The following is a 23,124-nucleotide window of genomic DNA, read 5'->3' on the forward strand; positions in this document are numbered from 1 at the left end:
ACAAACGCTTTTCAAAGACCAACTCGACCGAATCAATGCAGCGTGTTCCTTTAAGATAATTTCCTGGTCACAAATTGCAGCAGACATGCTTTCATATAATTCCGTTAAAAGAGAAAGTATTCTTAGCTTTGATTCTAATATTAATTTCAGGATGGTCACATTTAACATGGTGTGTGATAAGATGGGTGGTAGATTGGTGGCAGTGGTCTGGTTAGTTTCAACTTTAATGGTTATAGAGGTTGCTTCTTCGCAATGGATTCAAGGTGTGTGTTTTTATAATAATTTGGGGGGCTAATCATCCTTACTCGCAGCTAAGAGCTGAATTGCGAACAACGTGTTCTAGAAGCAGGCATGCAAAGGCGCCTTTGGCTGGCAGCCACATCAACCCATTATGACCACTGAGCACAGCCAAAGATCGGAAGTGTTTGCTTTTTCCCGAGGGTGGGGGGGGGGGGACCGGATGGTCTGGAAAACCCTCGTGGCACAGCAGAGAACCAAATTGGACTATACATTAATACTAATATTAATAGTAATATGAGTAACATGAAGCACATAAAGATTAATATGTTCTCTCTATGTTGAGAGCATGAATCATGGCGTGCTCCGTTTACTGTTTGGCTTTGTGAGTATAACGTCCTAGAGCTATCCGTTATTGCTTTGTGTAGAAAGGCTTGGGGGTTTTCAGGGAAATTCTGTAATTACTCGTTGAATCGTGTACTGTGAACTATGTTCTTTGCCAGCTCCCCGTGTTGACATTGTGACAGTGTTTTTCTACTGGTGTTGTGTGCACATGTTTGGAGGATTAAAACACAATATCAAGTGTCGGAGCATATTTCATATTTTAGACGTCATTGTTTGGGTTCTGACGTAGCAATTTTGTGAATAATTACCTTTTTAGTTTGATTTGGCTTTGGATTCGGCTCAGGCTAGCTAGGCTCCGCGATTGTTTTGTCAATTGCGCGTACTTTGCATACGCGCCCAGAGGACGAGAGGACGAGCCTGAAGCCGAATCAAAGCTGAAGCCGTGGTTTCGAAAAAGGCCTAAATATGTGTAAAATGTTTCATGTTGGCGTTTGGCATCAATCGAAACTGGAGTGGCTAAGTCCCACATGAATATACAAACCATCAGTATGTTATAAACAATTACTTGTTTCTAAAGCCATGTCAGTATGAATGAAGATAGAAAATAGAACGAATCTTGATTGGCGAGATATGAAATCTGGGGTGCGTTCCACTCGCGCAAACGTTGCCAACAGTTGCGCACGTACGCCAACAATTTCAAGTGGAACGAGTTGTTCGCCGCCACCGTTGGCGAACGTTGGCAACTTTAGGCGAACATACTTCCGAGGTGTTGACGAGTGGTTTTTAAAATGGCGGACAAGCATACGGTATTATTTCTTTGTCACAAACATAATTACATTGTGTTTTCGGTGGATGATAATGCAGATTTGGAATAACAAAGTTAATTAGTTGATGTAATAATGTCAAAAAGAGGACTATTGCAGCAAAAACGAAGTTAAAAAAAACTACGTATGGTGCGCGCCATCTTCATTTCAGGGCGCCGCCATATTGACATCGCGTATACGCACCAATCGTTCAAAAGATAAAAAAACGTTTGCGCGAACAGATGGCGTCGTTTGCGAGAGTGGAACGCACCCCATTTCATAGGGCCGCTAAAGCAAAAAAATTGCTTAAGCACGAAAATAGCTCGCTTATTTTACACACGTTACTAGCCAAAATTTCATGACATATACATTGCTTGTGACTGGTATTTAGCTGTTGTTTACTTGGCATAACAATTGAGTGGAGTCTTGGCCGGTACTCTGATTTTATTATGCCAGGATTTTTTTGCTTAAGCAAAATTTTGTGCTTTAAAAGCAGCTCTATGAAATTGGGCCTAGGGGCCGATTTCACAAAGCAATAAAATTCATCGCAAGACAAATTTTCAGTATCACCATAGAGATTTGTATTGTGACATCACACTTTACTTAGCAACTACGATTGATTTGAAGTTACGATCAATTTGAGATCTTTGTGAAATCGGCCCCAGGTGTGTGCACTTAAACACCAATTGAATGTAGAACATATATGATCAAGAAACATTAGCTTACAAGCCGGATTCACAAACTCAGACAAAGCTTGAAATGTGCAGTTTATTTGTATTGCATGCGTTGCCAAATCTACATACATAAAAGATTTAAGGCACACACCGGCTCACCGTGTACGCAGTTTAGGGCTGTAGAATCATAAATAATGTTTTTACAGATGGTTGCTGTAAAAAAAAAAATCATCAAAATGTCACGTAATTAGCGAAAAATGATTAAAAAACCCAAAAGCGGTAAAAGGCCAGCGTAAACGTGTTTCCAGCCGTTGCAACTGTCAAGTCTTCGTGACATCGTCGCACAATATTGCAAGTAGACTGGTGCTTTGTTTATAGCAACGTTTTACTACGACGCAGCATAAGGATCCAGTCTATCCATAAAGTATAAACGGTTACCGCTCGATAGTCCGAAGGTTCGATGGTCCGAAGGTTCAATAGTTCGAAGGTCCGTTAGTCCGAAGGTTCGTTAGTCCGAAGGTTCAATAGTTCGAAGGTCCGACAGTCCGAAGGTTCGATAGTCCGAATGGCCTGTTAGTCCCAAAATAGGATAAGGATAAATAATCCGAAGGTTCGGTAGTCCGAATTGACAATAAGGTTCGATAGTCCGAATTGACAATAAGGTTCGACAGCCCGAATTGACAATAAGGTTCGACAGTCCGAATCGACAACAAGGTTCGATAGTCCGAATCGACAATAAGGTTCATTATTCCGAATCGACAATAAGGTTCGATAGTCCGAATCGACAATAAGGTTCGATAGTCTGAATCGACAATACACACGCGCCATTGCCTGTGTAGACATTTTTTTGGTTCGCCATGGACGCGGTAACGATTTCACGTTCGAAAGCCGACGCGCAGAAAATGCACACGGGAGATAGGCTTTGGACGCGCTAAATGTCACGCGCCGACGGCAACAAGTCACGTGACCACGGCAACGCACATAAAATGAACAGGGGAGAAAGGCCAATGGCGGACCCATGCCAGAACCCGTGTATGTACGCGCGGCCGATCTAGTTATTTCAGTTATTTTAATTTTATATCTATGAACAAAACGAACTTCTTATTTAAATTTTCCTACGGTGTGCGTCTTTCGAACCTTATTATCGAACCTTATTATCGATTCGGACTATCGAACCGTATTGTAAATTCGGACTATCGAACCTTATTGTCAATTCGGACTATCGAACCTTATCGTCGATTCAGACTATCGAACCTTATCGTCGATTGGTAACCTGGGAGACGAGGTAGTAATCGGTGTTGGATAAGTACCTAATCTCGTTGACCCGTTGTTGTGGTTAACTATACTAACACAAATGTGGAGTATCGGGTGGTTAGTTGTATTAATGTTGTTTTGGCCCTTTTATAATGGTACATATATGTGTATTTCTTGTGTTTGCTTTCACGTTATGTTGTACTTATTTATGAGTTTTTGCTGTTATATTTAGTTTTGAACATTTTGCTTTTTATTTGTCAAATAAATAATAATAATAATAATAACAATAATAATAATAGTATATTATATGGACCCTGCTGATGTTGACTTCTTTATCACAATCAGACGTCAGATTAGTGAATGGTGGCCGTCCAAACCAAGGAAGGGTGGAAGTACTGTTAAACTCATCCACTGAATGGGGAACGGTTTGCGACGATCGATGGGGGGAGGAAGATGCTGAAGTGGTATGCAGACAGCTTGGATACAGCGGTGTCATTCGGGCACTTGACAATTTTGGACAGGGAACAGGAGATATCTGGCTCGATGAAGTGGCATGCATTGGAAGTAGGTATCATTTAAATTATTCGTTGGAGACATATTGCTTGGTATACATGATGGTGAATCAAGGGGCTTTGTGATGAAGTGATTAGTATAAGAATATCAAGATCTTTTTGAGAAAACATTAAAACAACCCAACGGTTCTTTTCAGAACCACCCCAACTCATTTAGAGGAGTTAACCCAACGGTTCTTTTCAGAACCACCCCAACTCATTTAGAGAGTTAACCCAACGGTTCTTTTCAGAACCACCCCAACTCATTTAGAAGAGTTAACCCAACGGTTCTTTTCAGAACCACCCCAACTCATTTAGAGATTGTTATTACATGGTGTTACCGCAAACTCTTCTATAAAACAACTATCAATTCTCGAGTTTGAAGTTTGAAACACTCTTTTTGCCAGATTGTTTCCTATTCATTCTGTCAGGGTGCTTACTTTGATGTTTGATTTCTTATAAAAATAAACACTCACCAATAAGGTGCTCAATATGCTTGAACAAGGAGCGACACCATTTAAAGCCATTATACACTTTCGGAACAGAAAAAGATATAAGTTCACAGATTTTCAAATAACTTACAGGGTTTACAGAAGGTAATGGTGAAAGACTTCTCTTGAAATATTATTCCATTAATTGCTTTATTTTTTGAGAAAACATCAAAACAATTATCAATTCTCGATAGCGAGAAATACGGATTAATTTTAAACACATGTCATGACACGGCGAAACGTGCGGAAACAAGGGTGGGTTTTCCCGTTATTTTCTCCCGACTCCGATGACCGATTGAGCCTAAATTTTCGCAGGTTTGTTATTTTATTTATAAGTTGTGATACACGAAGTGTGGGCCTTTGGACAATACTGTCTACCGATGTTGTTTAGCGAATACTGTTTAGCGAATAATGCTTCGCGATTGCTTTAAGATCATTTTTTTTTTAACACATTCCGGGATCCTTGTTGCATTGTTCAATGCCCTCTGTAAACGAAGTAGGAACACATCCGGGGATTTTTGTAGCAACAATCTATACTCGACGTGTTAACAGCTTGAATGACTTTGGCAACATCTGAGTCACTGAGATATTTCCATTTTTCCATCGAATTCGGCATCATTAAAACTATTCACGTTACACTGACATGTCATCAGTATAACTAATGGTTATAAGCAATGCTTTCATGTGTCATAATCAGAGTTAAAATTAGGAAAATTTTGAAATTTGTGAGTAGGCCTAATTGTTTAGAGATATAAAAGCTATAACGTTCACACACGCTCTAAAAGATGTCCAGTCGGATCCCGACCTGAAGTCCGCGTCCCGGGTTGCCTGACCAATGTTCATGTGCTAACTGGTGGTTCGTTTCTAATGGAAGTTCAACTCACATTCTGTTTGGGGGTCATTTTGACACATATTCGGGGTAATTTTGAGTGTATATACTAAACGTTTTCCGCAAATTTCGATTGATTTATCCCGTCTTGACTTTCCCACAGATGAAACTGGCCTCGAAGATTGTAAATTCGATAACACACCCAACTGTCTACATTATGAGGATGTTAGTGTCATATGCCAATGTAAGTGTGGTAGACTGTACTCCTGGTTTGTATAACTACATAGAAGACTCACTTTTATGTGTAATACTGAACTTCAAAGCATGTATTGTGGGTTTAACAACATTCCGTGTTACTGACATGTAAACATGAGCTAAAAATGGCGGCACCAGGTGCGGGCTACATGACGTCACCTATAGCAACCAACTTGTGCAAGTCTTAACATAAATACTTTACAGTAAGAAAACAGTTGTTCTCTTTAATTTGTCTTTGAGTGTGCGTTCTGATATCCCATGAGACCAATAGCATGCAGATCCAGATCAAAATGGAAGGGGGGACAAACCTGTCAAATATTTCGACTTAGTAACCGTGGAGGGGAAAAGTGGGTTGTACTTTAAGTTTGCTGTTGATCGCAAAACCTTTACGGGTAGGGTCCGGGGCCCTTAAGCGGGCCCGGAAAATTGCATTCTAAATGCTCTACGGTGCAATCTTAGGATCATTGATGAAGGATTTTTGGTTTGGGCAATACTTGAATTTTCACTAAAATAAAACTAAAAAGGTATAGGGCCTATGTGTTTATAGCTATGTATTATACTCAAGGTTTACGAAAACAAACAAACCAGAAACGTCACAGTGAATAATGGTGTCAAAGGAAGTAGATTTTATACTGAAAACTGATATGCCCTAAAGGAGCAAGGCTTAAAGACACTAGACACTATTGGTATTTGTCAAAGGCTAGTCTTCACAGTTGGTGTATCTCAACATATGTATAAAATAACAAACCTGTGAAAGTTTGAGCTCAATCGGTCGTCGAAGTTGCGAGATATTAATGAAAAGAAAAAAAAACACCCTTGTCGCACGAAGTTGTGTGCGTTTAGATGCTTGATTTCGAGCCCTCAAATTCTAAATCTGAGGTCTCGAAATCAAATTCGTGGGAAATTACTTCTTTCTCGAAAACTACGTCACTTCATAGGGAGCTGTTTCTCACAATGTTTTATATCAACCTCTCCCCATTACTCGTAGTCAAGAAAAGTTTTATGATAATAATTATTTTGAGTAGTTGCCAATAGTGTCCACTGCCTTTAAAAAATCAAAGAAAAATAAACATAAGGTCAGTTTACATTTTAATAACCATTAACTATGATACAACTATGATAATACCATTTAACTAATATCAATCTGTTTCTAGTCCCAAGTTATCTGGGTTGCTTCAATCACCGACAGGACAGCGAACTTTTCCCAACCTTCAAAGAAAAAAACAATCAAGTGCACGCTTTACGCTGTATCAAGCTCTGTTACGAGGAAGGGTATGTCTTCGCTGGACTTCAATACGGATCTTATTGCTACTGTGGAGGTCATGATACCATGTATGACTCGCAAGGAAGGGTCGCTGATTCAGAATGCAGTAATCCATGTAATGGGAACAGCAATCAACTCTGTGGAGGGGATCGACTCGTCGGAGTATTTGATGGTAAGCTTTTTTTTTTAAACTCCCGGGCTCCATTAAAGGCAGTGGACACTATTGGTAATAACTTAAAATAATTATTAGCATAAAATCTAACTTGGTAACGAGTAATGGGGAGCTGCTGATAGTATAACATAATATTGCGAGAAACGGCTCCCTCTGAAGGAACGTAGTTTTTTAGAAAGAAGTAATTTTCCACTAATTTGATTTCGAGACCTCAGATTTAGAATTTGAGGTCCCTCAATCAAGCATCCGAAAGCACACAACCTCGTGTGACAAGGGTGCTTTTTCTTCCATTATTATCTCGCAACTTCGACGACCAACTGAGCTCAAATTTACACAGGTTTGTTATTTTATGCATATGTTGAGATACACCAAGTGAGAAGACTGGTATGTGACAGTTACCAATAGTGTCCACAGCTTTTAAAGACACATGACACCCTTCGGTAATATTGTCAAAGACCAGTCTTTATACTTGGTGTATCTCAACATATGCACAACATAACAAACCTGTGTAAATTTGAACTCAATTGGTCGTCGAAGTTCTAAACGTTAGTAGAACTTTGATAAGTCACTATTTAATACCAACCGTCACATGCCCGGTTCGCACTTGAGGTTACGTTTCGCACACATTATAGTCGCGTTTCAGGCCTGCAACCACGTAAAAATTGATAACTATAGTTTAGGCTCACGTTTTGCATACGTAAACGTTTTAAGCATGAGTTCGAATCACATAGAGGGCATACTTATATCAGGTTTTATGCATTTGCTTAAATGAAGTTTTGCACACTTATAATAACAATAATAAAGAATATTTATAGGGCGCCAAAAACGACCAAAATGAGGTGCTCAAGGCGCACCTAATAAAGAAGTCGTTAAGCCTTTTTAAGAATCACGATGTGAACACATTCAGTTGACACAGTAACTGTCACATGGTTCGATTCGCTTAACAGTATAAACATGTTACGTGATTTTCGTTGATTCCCCTTTTCTTAAAGAGTAACGATTTTAGTTTATCGCCTAGTTTAGCTACCCGTACTAAAAGTAGGCCTACAATTTCAATTAACCCTCCCTGAGACTCGCTGGCCTTGGGAAATTAAAACCTTAAAGGAACACGTTGCCTTGGATCGGACGAGTTGGTTTATAAAACGTTTTTGTAACCGTTTGTTATGAAATGCACATGGTTGGAAAGATGGTTTAAAAGTAGAATACAATGATCCACACAAATATGCCTCGAAATTGCGTGGTTTTCCTTTTGCTTTGCGAACTAACACGGTCGGCCATTTATGGATAAATGGCCGACCGTGTTAGTCGACGAGGTAAAACGAAAACCACGCAATTTCGAGGCATGTTTGTGTGGATCATTGTATTCTACTTTTAATCGTCTTTCCAATCATATGCATTTTATAACAAACGGTTACAAACGCTTTTCAAATCGACCGATCCAAGGCAACGTGTTCCTTTAAATTGTCAATGCGCTGAACATCGGTATATCGAATGTCTCTCGAGAAGTATAAACTTCGTAATCAGTTAAAGAAACACGTTGCCTTGGATCGGTCGAGTTGGTCTTTAAAAAGCGTCCTATAACCGTTTGTTATAGAATGCATATGGGTAGAAAGATGTTGTAAAAGTAGAATACAATGATCTAAACAAATATGCCTCGAATTTGCGTGGTTTTCTTTTTACCTCGTCGACAAACACGGTCGGCCATTTATGGGAGTAAAACATTTGACTCCCATAAATGGCCGACCGTGTTAGTTCGCGACGTAAAATGAAAACCGTGCAATTTCGAGTCGTACTTGTGTGGATAATTATATTCTACTTGTAAAAAGTCTTTCTAACCATATGCATTTCATAACAAACGGTTTCAAATGCTTCTCATAGACCAACTCGTCCGATCCTAGGCAACATGTTCCTTTAACTTTCAGACCATAGCGTCTAAAAAAAAAACAATTGTTTGTTAAATGTATAATATATGGAAAGGTTTGCGGTAACACCATGAGTTGGGGTGGTTCTAAAAAGAACCGTTGGTTTCAACTCGATGTTTCGATTAGTATGCTCTGATCGTCTTCTGGAGAAAGTTGTGTATAATACCTTGAAATATTCTTTTGATCTTGATAAAAGTGAGGAAAACATTTTGTTCTGATCCGAGGACACCGAATTCTAGGCTGGAAGGTGGTGACTCGTTTATCTTCACATCAGTCGTTAATATCTCTTGTCAAGTTGGGTTTGGACAAATCAGGCTGCAATGCTCCCAGGAAGCTGGGGAAGTGAAATGGATTCCAGATATACCTATATGTCCAGGTAAGAAGGGGAGAGGGAGAGGGGTGAGGGGGGGGGGGGGAGGGTAAGTAAATACAGCTGGGGAAAAAAGAGACGAAAAGTAGAAGAGTTGAACCGGGTATTTGTGGTGTCTTGGCCGAGCTCTTTACGGCGGTGGGCTCAAGTTCACAGTTATTCACAGTTATTCCGTTCAGTTATTCACAGATTGTGGGTTTGAGTCACGTACTGGTCCCTTTGCGACATTTTTCCTTCTACTTCCTTCCCCTAAGTTCTGCTCAAAATAATCACTCTGAATTGAAACCGAATGAGTATTGAAACTCACTAGACGACATTGAAGCAACAATGACACAGGGATTACTTTATCGGTGCACTAAAAGTTCTTCTTAGTTTGTTGTTTTGTAACAATCTGTATACCGCCGGAGAGATCTTCCTTAACTTGTGAAAAATTGCATGTTAATGCAATTTTTCAAACACGATGGCGCATAAGGATTCGTCCTGGTGTAAATAAACCAAAAATTAATGACCAGGCGTCGATTTCACAAAGAGTTAGGAGATATACAATACATGTGGCTAGTCCTAAGTTAGGACGAGTAACTTGTCTTAACTCGACATAAGACTACTCTTAAAGGCAGTGGACACTATTGGTAATTACTCAAAATAATTATCAGCATGAAACCTTACTTGTTAACGAGTAATGGTGAGAGGTTGGTATTATAAAACATTGTGAGAAACGACTTCCTCTGAAGTGACGTAGTTTTCGAGAAAGAAGTAATTTTCCACGAATTTGATTTCGAGACCTCAGGTTTAGAATTTGAGGTCTCGAAATCAAGCATCTGAAAGCACACAACTTTGTGTAGCCTTGCTCAAGGCAGTCGCATTATTCGCTCCGAAAAGACCCCGCTGTAAACCCACCCGTATACCCTGTGCGTGGTGTGTGCGATCACATCGCATGGCCCTACCGTATACACACTGTCACATCGTACGAATACTGTTCACACAAGTCACCGCACTCGTACCACTAACCGCATGCGGAGGCCGTCAGGCCGACAGCCTTGTCGGGTCTGTATCTTCCGGGTTTAATGTGTTGTATTGAAAAAATGCCACTAGTGGAAAAAATTGGGGGGGGGGGCTCTCGGATATGCTAGTATGCAGCTCATGAATATGTATATCGTTCGTCAGACCTATCAGACAACACAGGATGTGAGGCAAATGAATTATTCGTTTTGATGTCCAATCACGCACGCCTATCATGCTCGCTGAGCGTCCGTGGTGGTGGTGTGTGACGATGTAGACATGTCTCGTCTTTCGCGGGCATTATGGTAATGAGCTGACCGTGGGAACTCTTCGCTTATTATAGTAATGAGGTCAGTGGCTTCAACACAGACCCTACAAGACTGTCGGCCTGACGGCCTCCGCATGCGGATAGTGTACGGGAGCATCGTGTCGTGCGATGTTACGCACAGTGAATACGGGTGGGTTTTTATACAGCGGCGGTCTTTTTTCGGAGTGAATAATTCGACCGCCTTGAGCAAGGCTAAACTTTGTGTTACAGGGGTGTTTTTTTCTTTCATAGTTATCTCGCAACTCCGACGACCAATCGAGCTCAAATTTTCACAGGTTTGTTATTTTATGCATATCGTCGGTCGTACCACGAACTGACCTAACTGACACTAAATCACACATTTTCGCAAATTTGTTTCTAAAACAAATTATTGACAAACTCAATGCTGTTAACATTATCAGCAAGTTTCAGTGCCTAATATGTAATAGTTTGGTAATTACACTAATTAGTATAAACGACGCATCGCTGGACTTGCCATTTTGTCTTTTCACAAAGTGACCTATCTAGATACGTCGCTTTACCAATGGTTAAACTATGCGCTACAGCGCGCGCGATTATGGCGCGCATGCAAATTTTCGTTTCACGAAGTGACCTAACTGGGGAGCGTAGTATTTTCACAAAGTGACCGATCTCGATAGGTCTCTATTACGCATTGGTTTGTACACAGCGCGCTGCAGGCAAAAATGAAATTTCCATTTTCACAAAGTGACCCATCTGTTTAGGAATTAATTACTTATTAAAATAATTTTAGGGATTAAAACACATTGATAGTTCTGTATGAATAAAGTATTCAGCTTTGTTTTCGTCATAAAATAATACAATAAAGTTGGTAAGCAGACTCCGAAACAGCAGTTTCAAAAGTAGTGCAACTTCAATCGTGATTTTCTCTGAACACGTTTTTTAAAACAGTGAACGAGTTAGGTCAGTTCGTGGTACGCACGACGATATGTTGAGATACACCAAGTAAGAGAACTGGATTTTGACAATCACCAATAGTGTCCACTGCCTTTAACTCTTTGTGAAATCCACCCACGTACTGTTTTGTTTTTATACAAGGCTGACGAAAGTTGAGTCAAAAGAGGGCGCCATCAGGTGAAATGTCCAGAAACTATACCCTGGGGGAAAGGGGTGGCACAAATATTTCGTGTGACAGAATCTCCTGCCACATTGGTAGTTTTGACAATGTACCAACAAAATATTTCAAATGATGTAGGCCCCGCTCATTTACTGACATTGTTTGGTATTTTTTGTCTTTTTGTATCCCTGCGACTCTCTACTGCCTCCATTACTGGCTGGAAATGTGATGTTTCTAAAAATCAACAACGTAGACGTGACACAACCTGGTAAACCATTTTTAACTTCGTTTTAAGATTCTAAGGAATTTATTTTCCGTTATTGTTTGATCACTTTTTTGTCTGAAATCTCAAAGACCTGATGTTTATGAAGAAAATGCCAGCAGTGTCATTTTAAAAACACCACTCTTTACATTTCGAGTTGTCCCTCATATATGGCTATTTTAGAGTGGTGGTTATTTCACTCTTTTTCATTTAGAGAGTAGTGCTTGGGTTCTTGAACTAGATATTAGTTTTAGAGGTGTTTCACTCCTTTTCAGAGTGAAAAAAAAATCACTCAAACAGATGCAAACTTAAAGTCACCTGGAAGTGGTATTTTTTCAAAATAAAGCTTTTGTCAATAATATATGTGTTTTGATAAGTGGAATGTGAATAAACAGTTAACTAAGGTTTTCAAAAATCAGTTCTTATGTTATTTACAAATTTAAGAGTAGACCCCGACCCGAAAAGGCGCTGTTCGTGACGTCAATCGAGGCAGACTTTGCCTGTAATGCGTAGAGTAAACACAATTGCAAAGTACATGTACGGACCAAGTGGTGAGTTTGTACGTTTCAAAAAAAAAAAAACCGTACAAACTCACCACTTGGTCCGTACATGTACTTTGCAATTGTGTTTACTCTACGCATTGCAGGCAAAGTCTGCCTCGATTGACGTCACAAAAGGGGTAGGCGGAGTCAGCCCCAAACAACGTTATATATTTTTTAAACATATAAACCGTGACAAACAATTACTAAAAAAAATGTTTTATTGTTCGTAAGCATATACTCCTATGTTTGAAAGAAAAAAAATTATATTTCCAGGTGACTTTAAATCTAAAAGAGTGGAAGACCACTCGGAAAAGAAATGTCTCATAATATGGCTCTTCAAAGAGTGCTTTTTCACTCTTTTGCATTTAAAGAGTGGGGTAGTGAGCATCAGAGTATGGTTTCGAACCCTGGTCATGGCACTTGTGCCCATGAGCAAGCCACTTTACCATTGCTTCGTTTTAATAACGAAATGTAGCATTCTGCTCTTACTACCAGCCAGGCTCAAGTTGATGATGCAGCACATGCCTGCATCCATCTGACTCTTAAAGCCATGGGACACTTTCTGAACAAAAAAACAACAAAAAAGTTCATTGATTTACAAATAACTTACAGGGTTAACAGAAGGTAATGGTGAAAGACTTCTCTTGAAATAATATCCCATGAAGTGCATTACTTTTTGGGAAAACATTAAAACAATTATTAAATCTCGATATCGAGAATTACGGATTCATTTTAAAAGATGTCATGACACGGCGAAACGTGCAGAAACAAGGGTCGGTTTTCCCGTTATTTTCTCCCGACTCCGATGACCGATTGAGCCTAAATGTTCACAGGTTTGTTATTTTATATATAAGTTGTGATACATAAAGTGTGGGCCTTGGACAATACTGTTTACCGAAAGTGTCCAATGGCTTTAAGGTTTTAGGGTGGCGACCCTTCTGGGGTATGTGGCAACGTACTTCTGGCGGAAGTATATTCGGGTCGATTTCCCAAATTTAAATTAATTTAGTGTGACCTTCACTTTGGAGTTGCCGTTCCGCCTTAGGCATTCTCCCATATGTTGCATAAATAAAATTAAATGTATAAAAACTATTCAATTCAATAATTTTCTTCCAACAGGACAAAGATCTTTTTTTTTCTCACAATTAATCAAAACAAAATATTACTGTTCATAGATGTTCGATTGGTTAACGGCGACTACCCAAACATGGGTAGGGTGGAGGTAATGGCTATCAACGGCGAATGGGGAACAGTTTGTGACGTTAATTGGCAGCAGCCAGAGGCTGAGGTTGTGTGCAGACAACTTGGTTACAACGATTACATCGCAGCACGCAGAAGAGCATTCTTTGGTGAAGGAACCGGACAAATTTTACTTGATAATGTTGATTGTACTAGAGGTTTGTTCGTGACAAGTCAGGCATAAACACCTTTTCCATTCTTGATCATACAAGTGACGCTAATTCTTTTTAATAGTAACTTATTTATTTGGATTAAAGACACTGGACACTATTGGTAAAATGTCAAAGACCAGACTTCTCACTTGGTGTATCTCAACATATATGCATAAAATAACGAACCTGTGAAAGTTTGAGCTCAATTGGTCGTCGAAGGTGTGAGATAATAATGAAAGAAAAAAAAAAACACTCTTGTCATACGAAGTTGCGTGCTTTTAGTTGGTTGATTTAGAGACCTCAAAATTCTAAATCTGAGGTCTCGAAATCAAATTCGTGGAAAATTACTTTTTTCTCGAAAACTACGTTACTTCATCAGAGGGAGCCGTTTCTGCAAAAAATTATTTTGAGTAATTACCATTGGTAACAAGTATTGGGGAGCTGTTGATAGTATAAAACATTGTGAGAAACGGCTCCCTCTGAAGTAACGTAGTTTTCGAGAAAGAAGTAATTTTCCAAAAATTTGATGTCAAGACCTCATAATTAGATGTTGAGGTCCCGAAATCAAGCATCTGAAAACACACAACTTCGTGTGGCAAGGGTGTGTTTTCTTTCATTATTATCTCGTTACAAAAACTTCGACGACCAATTGAGCTCAAATTTTCAAACGTTTGTTATTTAATTGTGCTTATGTTAAGATACACCAAGTTAGAATACTGGTCTTTGACAAACACCAATAGTGTCCAGTGCCTAAATTAATGGATGAAACCAATCGACTGAAGAGAAGTCAGAATCGGACGGACAGATCACCGATCACCCAAGTCATGCGAGCAACGTTAATTGGAGACTTTTAGGGACGCTTGGTGGCAACTGACTTACCAGGTAAAATCCATTGTTCCCGGTAATGTGCGCATGCTGAGAGCTACGTAAACAATGGAAATTTACCTGGTAAGTCTGCTGCCACCTAGCGTTCCAAAGTCTCCCATTTTGTTTTCCAATAAAGGCAATGAACACTTCCTTCGGATGCGAATGCGATACTAATTTTGATGACACAATTAATTTGCAACAAATAATTATCACCAGTTCACTTGTCCTCAACTTCTGCGAAGCATTTGCTGCAAAAACAACCATGTCACGTCAACATTCGTATCGCATTCACATGGAAGGAAGTATGAACCGGGCTTCAATTCACTTGGTGTATCCCAACCAATGCATAAAACAAATCTGTGGAAATTTTGGTTCATTTGGTCATCGAAGTTACAAGAAAATAATGAAAGGAAAAACACCCTCGTTGGGAAAATGTGTGTGGTGCTATCTGAGAAAGACTTCAGGCCTGCATGCTTTCCTGGGTTCAAACATTTTTGGAAGGTTCAGAAATTACCAGCCAGAGTTTACCTCTTTCTCAAAGATTACGTCACTTCAGAAGGAGTCCTTTCCCATAATATTATGTAATACCATCAACATCTCTCCGTTGCTGAAAATATATATTCCCCGATCTCCGTAATTCCTAAACTGTGGTGTTGATGAAAATTTATCTGTTGGTTCCAGGTGAGGCTCGTCTGAACGAGTGTGCATTTTTAACCGTAAATAACTGTGGACACTATGAAGACGCAGGCGTCACGTGCCAATGTAAGATATAGGGTGCGTTCGTTTAGCGACCCCGGTGAGTGGTGGTTTTTTTTTGCTAGGACGAACGTGGGTTATTATATGCACACGTTCCTCCTGGAAGAAAAAACACGCCACACACCGGGGTCGACCTGGGGAAGCTAAACGAACGCACCCAATAAGTAACTACGTATTTCCAAAACGCTCCTATTATACGTTTATCCGATTGGATTGACTGACATTCGATTCATCGTCATTCAGGCAAACTCGATTTGGTCTGTCCTTCTCTTATGTCCACGTCGTACCCCCCCCCCCCCCTTTCTGCTAGAGCTTCTTTTGGGTGTGTAATTTGTGCTTGTTTTTCTCTTCACTGTGGATTTTCGGCGATACCACCTTTAAAGGCACTGTACACGTTTGGTAATAGACCTTATCGCAAATACTCGGTACGCGCACAACAGACGTGGAATGAAGTGCATGCTGGTCTAGCTTACTATCTAATTTGGGTACTAGCTAGACCAGCATGCACCTCATTCGACAGTTTGCGCTTGCGCAATGGTATTTGCGAAAAGGTCTATTGTCAAAGACCAGTGTTCTCACTTGGTGTATCCCATCATAACCATAAAATAACAAGCATGTGAAAATTTGGGCTCAATTGGTCATCGAAGTTGCGAGAAAATGAAGAAAGAAAAACACCCTTGTTGGACGAATTTGTGTGCTTTCAGATAGGAATAAAAGACTTCTAGCTAGAAGTCTTTTATTATTTTATTGAGAAATTACCTCTTTCTCAAAAACTACGTTACTTCAGGGGGAGTCGTTTCCCACAATGTTTTATACTACCAACAGCTCCCCAATGCTCGTTACAAAGTCAGTTTTTAAGTTAATATTTGTTTTGAGTTATTACAAAACGTTTACCTTCCCTTTAAATGATTGTCACAAGCTTATTTTGTTGTTTAAAACTACATTTGCTTTTGTGTACGATTAAAACAATCGAACGATTCCAAAAACCACAGGTATACTTTGCCTTGAAGTGCTTTAAATATAATGTATGTATATATTTTTTAATAGTACCGGGCTACCTTGGCTGTTTCGTGGATAGCACCGAACTAAGGGTACTGCCGTTTAGCAAAATGAGTGGCCCATCTGTCCACGCTTTACAGTGTATTATACACTGCTTTGGTAAAGGCTACGTGTTTGCTGGCGTCGAACGAGGCAACGAGTGTTACTGCGGCCGTAGCGACACGGCGTATGCCCGGCTAGATAAAGCACCGCGGTCAGCTTGCCGCATGGCTTGCAGTGGGAACAGCAATCTACATTGTGGGGGTGACAACGCAATCAGTGTATTTAATGGTAGGGTCATTGTTTTTTCTTAATTAGCTGTTCCGACCTACCGTCGGAACAGGTATTGTTTCTGTCGAGATTTTTTATGTTTTTCTTATTCTTTGTTTCTGCCTAAAACCCATAGCATTTGTACACGTTTTTTTCTTTAAGCCTAATCTTCTAAACCATAATACGAAAGAGTGAGTTTATTATACCAAATTGTAGCTTAGAACATAAGCTTTACTGTCAAATGTAAAAAAAAAAAAATTTTAATTAATTAACCACGTAATCTTCATTTGAATATAACTGGATGCAGTCGCTCCATGTTATTGTTAAATATTCTCTTTGGTAAATGCCATACAGTATGTACCTATCATGAGTTGTGACTTCTTGAGAGGAGTCTACTCAAGTCTCTTTGTCTTGTTTTTCTACATACGTTCTGGACCACAGCGCAGTGTCTGTTTCTTCGTTTCCTAACCGAGTTCAGGACGTACACGAAGGCATAGAGTTTTCGTTTAACGAACGTGCGTATATAAATAGGGGATTTTGACGACGACGACATACCATGGTGTCCACAGAATTACACTAAACTTAAACAGTTTGAAGGTAATGACAAGTGAAAGCTTCCCTTAAAATATTACTTGCTGTGGTGCGGTAGTTTTTGTGAAATTAGTGAAAAACTGTCAACGTATGACTGGGACCGAGTTGGTTTGGGACCGAGTTGACCGGGTTCGTTTTTGAGAAATTAGTGAAAAACTGTCAACGTATGACTGGGACCGAGTTGGTTTGGGACCGAGTTGACCGGGTTCGTTTTTGAGAAATGAGTGAAAAAACTGTCAACGTATGACTGGGACCGAGTTGGTTTGGGACCGAGTTGACCGGGTTCGTTTCAGGCGACGAGCGTGGACGACGAAAATAGACCGCCCGGGATTTGGAATTATTTACGGGTAAAGTCACCTTGTTCGCGCCGGGGACCATTTGCCTAAACTAATTCAAGTATTTCGCGTTACGTTCGGAAATTAGACCATGACAATCAAAAACTCTTTGACAGGAATACAAAAGCAGAGATTTTATTATGCTGACGTTTCTCTGGTGGTTGAGTGGCTCAGTTTTATAGAGCTGCTTATAATAAACAGGCAAAACATTTTGCTTTACAAAATTGCAGAAGTTGAGCAGAACACCTGTATTCACAACTTGAACATGAGGCATGGTTAAGCTGCTTTTTGTGTTTAAAAAGCTATTATGTAGTTTTGTCCTGGGCCAATGGCTTTTAAAGGAAAGAACCGCAGCGCTTACGTAATCAGGGAACTGAACTGTGCTTACGCTAAGCGTATTTTACAGCTTAGCAGGGAATGTGTTCTTCACGTCACAATTCGCATCAAAAAATTTGCTACAGTTGACTAATTGTGCTCAACTCCTGCGAAACTTTCACTGCGAAAACAGTGACTTAAAAATTTGATTCACATTCGCAGGAAAAACCGTGCTTTACTTGTGACAAAAGTAGGCCGGGGAGACTAGTGTGCCCGGGGCGACTAGTGTGAGAATCCGTATTTTATCTCGACAAGTGTCGTAGTTAGGTTCGAGTAGTAAATTTCACTGGTAGTCACCCATTCGCAACATAAATAATATTTCCTTTGCGTCACATAGCGGCACAAATCTTGAGAATCTGTATTTTATCTCGACGAGTCACAAATCCTGAGAATCTGTATTTTATCTCGACAAGTGTCGTAGTTAGGTTTGACGTGCGACTAGTCGAGTAGTAAATTTCACTAGTCGCCCATTCGCAACATAATTAGTATTGCCTTTGCGGCACATAGCGGCACAAATCTTGAGAATCCGTATTTTATCTATGTCATAGTTGGGTTTAAGGTGCGACTAGTCGAGTCATGATGGGAACTTGCTTAATGAAAAAGATTCAATGCTTTATTAGCAGAAGCAGTGAATTCTGCGCTTACGTCAAGCGAAATAGACTGCTTAGCGGGGATTCCTTTTGTTTGTGTGCTTCCAAGCTCGCACATTTTATTCGGCGCTTGCACAGTAAGCGGAAAATGGTGATCGTAAGCGCAGACTTTGGTGGTTATGAGAACCATGAAATTTTGCCCTTTAAGTAGGTTTGGTAAGGCCTACACTTCAAACATGTAAAGTCAAAAAAGATTGTTAGTACATGAGGGGAAATCTTGTGAGACTGGTCCAATTTGACTCTGCTTCACTGCGTAAGCAAAGAATTGACACTTCAGAAGCGTGGATATTATCGCTTACATAAAGCATGTTTCACAGCTTAGCAGGGATATTTTTGCTTGTGCGCGGGGAAACATATCATATGTTATCTTTGCTTTGAACTTGCACAGTCAGCGCTTGCAAAGTAAGCGGAGAATGGTGGTTGTATAATAAATGGGCAGAGTTTGGTTGAAGCAGACAGAGCCATAAAACTGGGCCGTGTTCTATAGGGGAAGTTATAGCTTGACATGTTATGACAGTTTTGGTCTGTGCGATGTACACATACAAATACAGAGTCAGATACATACATTACGGTGCAGAAATCGTGCGATTGAAATGTCTCATAAGAGCGCCCCCTATCGGCAGGAGTAGGAAAATAAAGGAGTATCCTACAAATTAATTATGTGTTTTTAAAGACGTAAAATAATATCAAATGGAAGCTTTAGGATTTTTAGCTTAATTCCTTTCATAAAACATGTTAAAGTTCTTTATTAATTAACCACGTGACCCTCATTTGCATAATAATTAGGAAATCTTTGCAGCATCATATCTCAAGAACTTCACGGCCGACTCTTCAACTGTTTGTTGTTAAGGACTTCTTGGGGGTTGGAGATTAATTTGAAAAAACTGTAACCTCAAGTTGACCTCTACTTCCGCGTCAATCGGAAGTGGGACCATATCTCAAGAACTATACAGCAGATGTTCAAACTCTTTTCACTTATAAGCTCCTTAGGCATAAAATATTAACTTTGAAAAACCGTGACCTCAAGTTGACCCCTACTTCCTGGTCAACCGGCAGTGGGACCATATCTCAAGAACTATACAGCAGATTAATTTTAAAACTCTTTTCAGTTATAAACTCCTTAAGCATAAAATTTTTACTTGAAAAACGGTGACCTCAGGTTGACCCCTACTTCCTGGTCAACCGGAAGTGGGACCATCTCAAGAACTACACAACCGATTATCAAACTTTTTTCAGTTATAGACTCCTTGGGCATTCAAGATTAATTTGCAACAACTTTGACCCCATGTTGACCTTTACTTCCGGGTCATTGCAGATAGTCTTTGGTAGCTGTGAGCCCATGTTGACCTTTACTTACAGGTCAACCGGGAAGTGTGACCTTATATCAAGAGCTACATTGTACACAACTTTTTTGAAACCATTTTTTTCGGTTATAGATTCCTTGGACAGTGAAGCACATAATCCAAGCAAAACAACACGGAACAGCTTGGTGTTTGTTCACAAACACTTAATGTCTAGTCATTCAAATTAACTCTTTTAATAATAGCGTCAAACAAAAGTGTCTATTTAAAGGAATTTTAGAAATAATAAAAAGAAAAACCACCAAAACTTTATTTCTGAAAGTGTTTTTTTTAAACGGCACGCTGAAATATGAAAAGCAATTACTTTCAACCACTTTATTTGTAACTCTGTACTCGCATCCGTATAGTATACATATAAATGCTTTATACCAGAAGAAAAAAAAACTTTTTCTAAATTCTGATATTATGAATTTGTGTAAGTTTAAGCTCAGTTTGCTTGTACTTGTGCCTAATTTTGTGCACAAAGACACGAGAAAAGCGTTTCCCTTTTCACTTTTTATGGAAATTTAATGTCTTCCTCGACAAACTATGCTATATCTCTGACATGGCTGCATGATATGACGGTTTACTACATTCGTGATAATTTTTTTTTAAATAAGCACTGAGTAAAATACTGAAATTCTGAAAAATGCTCTGCCGATGTAACGCATTTTAGCGTCTATTATGCAGTTTCCACGTCTTTTCCCCCTAATTCACCTAAAACAAGTACCGTTTTCAAGATGATTCGGTTTCTATTTAGTTGCAAATATTTGTGGTCAGTGATCTAGATTGGTATATCAAGATGTCCTGTTAAGGAAATTGTGATAGTCAATGAGGAAAAACATGTAACTTTCATAAAGAGTGAAAAGAAACATGATTTCATCATGTCTTAGTGCACAAAACTCAGCACATGTACACCTTAGCAATGGCGCGCGGTGCTCAACACTGCGCACCCGGTGCGCGTGGATTGCAGTATAACTTAACAGATTTTTGGTTGAAAAAAATGAGAAGGAATGTCTTTGCTCCAACCACAATAATTAATTTATTGTTCTATTGCTTCATCAGTGACGAAAGCACATTGTCCTGACCCGGGTGTACCGCATGGTGGCGCTAGAACGGGTAATTCCTTCGTCTTTGGGTCAACAGTGCATTTTTCCTGTGAGGAAGGATTTCAACTGAGCGGTGAACCCACTCTCCATTGCCTTCTGGCTCGAGGACACACCGATGAAAGTGACTGGACTTCAGATGTACCTCAATGCGTAGGTAAGCACAACATTTTTGTCTAAACAAGTTTTCTCCGCAAATTTCAGCAACAAACATCACTCAAATTCATTAACACGCCTCCAAATTCACCCATATTACCTCAATCCACTCAACCAATAAGTTGTTGTAGCTAGTGACGCACTCAATTTGTTTTTGTGCACATATGATTTCGTTTTTCTCGTTCATTTCCGTTTAAGTATTCCGCTACTTTAAGAGAGAAAATAAAATTATATTCCAGTTGAATGTGTTTTGATTAATAAATTTATAATACCCGAAACTTCAAGAAAAGTTTATTCTGCATATAATTAATACAAGTAAATGTTGATTTGAACAAACCCTCCCTCATAAATCATTTTCTTTAGACACAGATACTACGTCATCCCTCGACACAACGACGAGCCTCGGTAAATATATTTGTTTTATACTTTTTAATTGTTGACGTCAAAATTCGCATCGCATTCACATTTACAGGAATTATGGACTGGGCTTTAATTTGTTGGATGTGAACCGAAATAAACTGACATAAAATATAACCATTGCTTCGTCCTTCGGATGGGACGTAAAGCCATTGGTCCCATGTGTTGTGTATGTAACGCATGTAAAAGAACCCAGTGCACTTATCGAAAAGAGAAGAAGTTCTTCACCCCAGTGTTCCTGGTTGTGGCTGCTGCATGCGCCGTAACACCTTGTCAACCCACAAGGTGCTACATAATTGGGTCTCAGAATTCATAACTTTTAATAACCTCTCTTTCTGTATGCGCCTTGAGTACATTGTTGGTAGATACCTGCTCTAAATAAGACGTCGATGTTATCAATGCTTTATATTCCTACAGGTGCCGTAATTGGACCACTTTTTGCTGTCGGCATCCTCCTGGTCATTCTAATAACAATCTTCTTTCTAATCAGGCGAAGGTAAATACACAGTTCATTTCATTTAATTTATTCTGGTTGTGAAGCAAAGGACTCTCTGAAAAGCGAGCCTAATCACTATCCTGTACGCCAAGAATCCAAATGGAGAGAAGACAAGCAAGTAATAAGTTTCAGTATTAAATTAAGGAGGGAAAACCAGAGTGATTTATTCCAGGGAAAATTCATGCAATCATGTAGGGACTGAATACCCAATCGACAAAGTGCCCCGCCATGATTCGAAAGAATTAGGGACGTACAGGTTAATGACGAGGGAAGATGCACGTGGTCAACCCGACCGCCCTTAGGCCTCTGTGGTTACTTTGTGGTTGTGAGCTGAATAGAATCGGGGTTTTACCAGCTTTTGGGTTTATTAGTTTGCAACCGTGTAAAAGGAAATTCTCCTGAAGACGCCCAAAAGCATACGCTCGTCGCACCTCAGCAATGCGAACATTACTTTAAAATTGTGGTTTTCCCACCAGGTGCAAAGCTGGTCCGATGTCGACTTTATTGATGATATTGTGCATGTATTTAAACAGCTCCCTCCACCATCGGTTTAGTATGTTGAAATAAAACATTCAATGGGTGCGTTCGATAAGCTTCCCTGGGTTTCCTAGGTCGACCCCTAGTTTGACCGTCAAATGATAAAACACGCTCTCGATTGTGATATTATCAACCTGAAAGCACTGCAACAGTTTTGTGATTTTGATGAAGCTGTTTACCCTCGAAAAAGAATCCTTTTCACAATCAGTTTAAAACCGTTCGTTTTAAAATGCAGGAAGAGGCGAATAGCAAATACTCATCCGAAGCCGAGTAACAACCCTTCCCCCGATGCTGTCCAATATGCAAATGTCAACGAGGGTACTCCTAATGTGTACTGCAGTATAGAAGAACCAACAGACAACAGCAGTTCCCAGTTCACGGTTCAAGAACCAACTGTTGCCATTGTCAGCGAGCAAAACAGCAACG

General features: G+C 39.7%; 1 protein-coding gene across 1 annotated transcript; it reads left to right on the forward strand.

Moving 5' to 3' along the window:
• Positions 1–151: 151 nt before the first annotated feature.
• LOC139952548 (scavenger receptor cysteine-rich domain-containing group B protein-like) lies at positions 152–23,026 on the forward strand. The gene is given in 14 exon segments (XM_071951714.1): positions 152–263; positions 3,659–3,877; positions 5,348–5,428; positions 6,594–6,875; positions 8,994–9,173; positions 11,823–11,837; positions 13,549–13,770; positions 15,313–15,393; positions 16,435–16,716; positions 21,052–21,249; positions 21,612–21,653; positions 22,083–22,161; positions 22,934–22,998; positions 23,001–23,026. Coding segments are annotated over 14 exon segments (1,884 nt in total).
• The last annotated feature ends 98 nt before the right edge of the window (positions 23,027–23,124 follow it).

This window comes from Asterias amurensis, chromosome 20, assembly GCF_032118995.1.
Source record: "Asterias amurensis chromosome 20, ASM3211899v1".
NCBI lineage: Eukaryota > Metazoa > Echinodermata > Asteroidea > Forcipulatida > Asteriidae > Asterias > Asterias amurensis.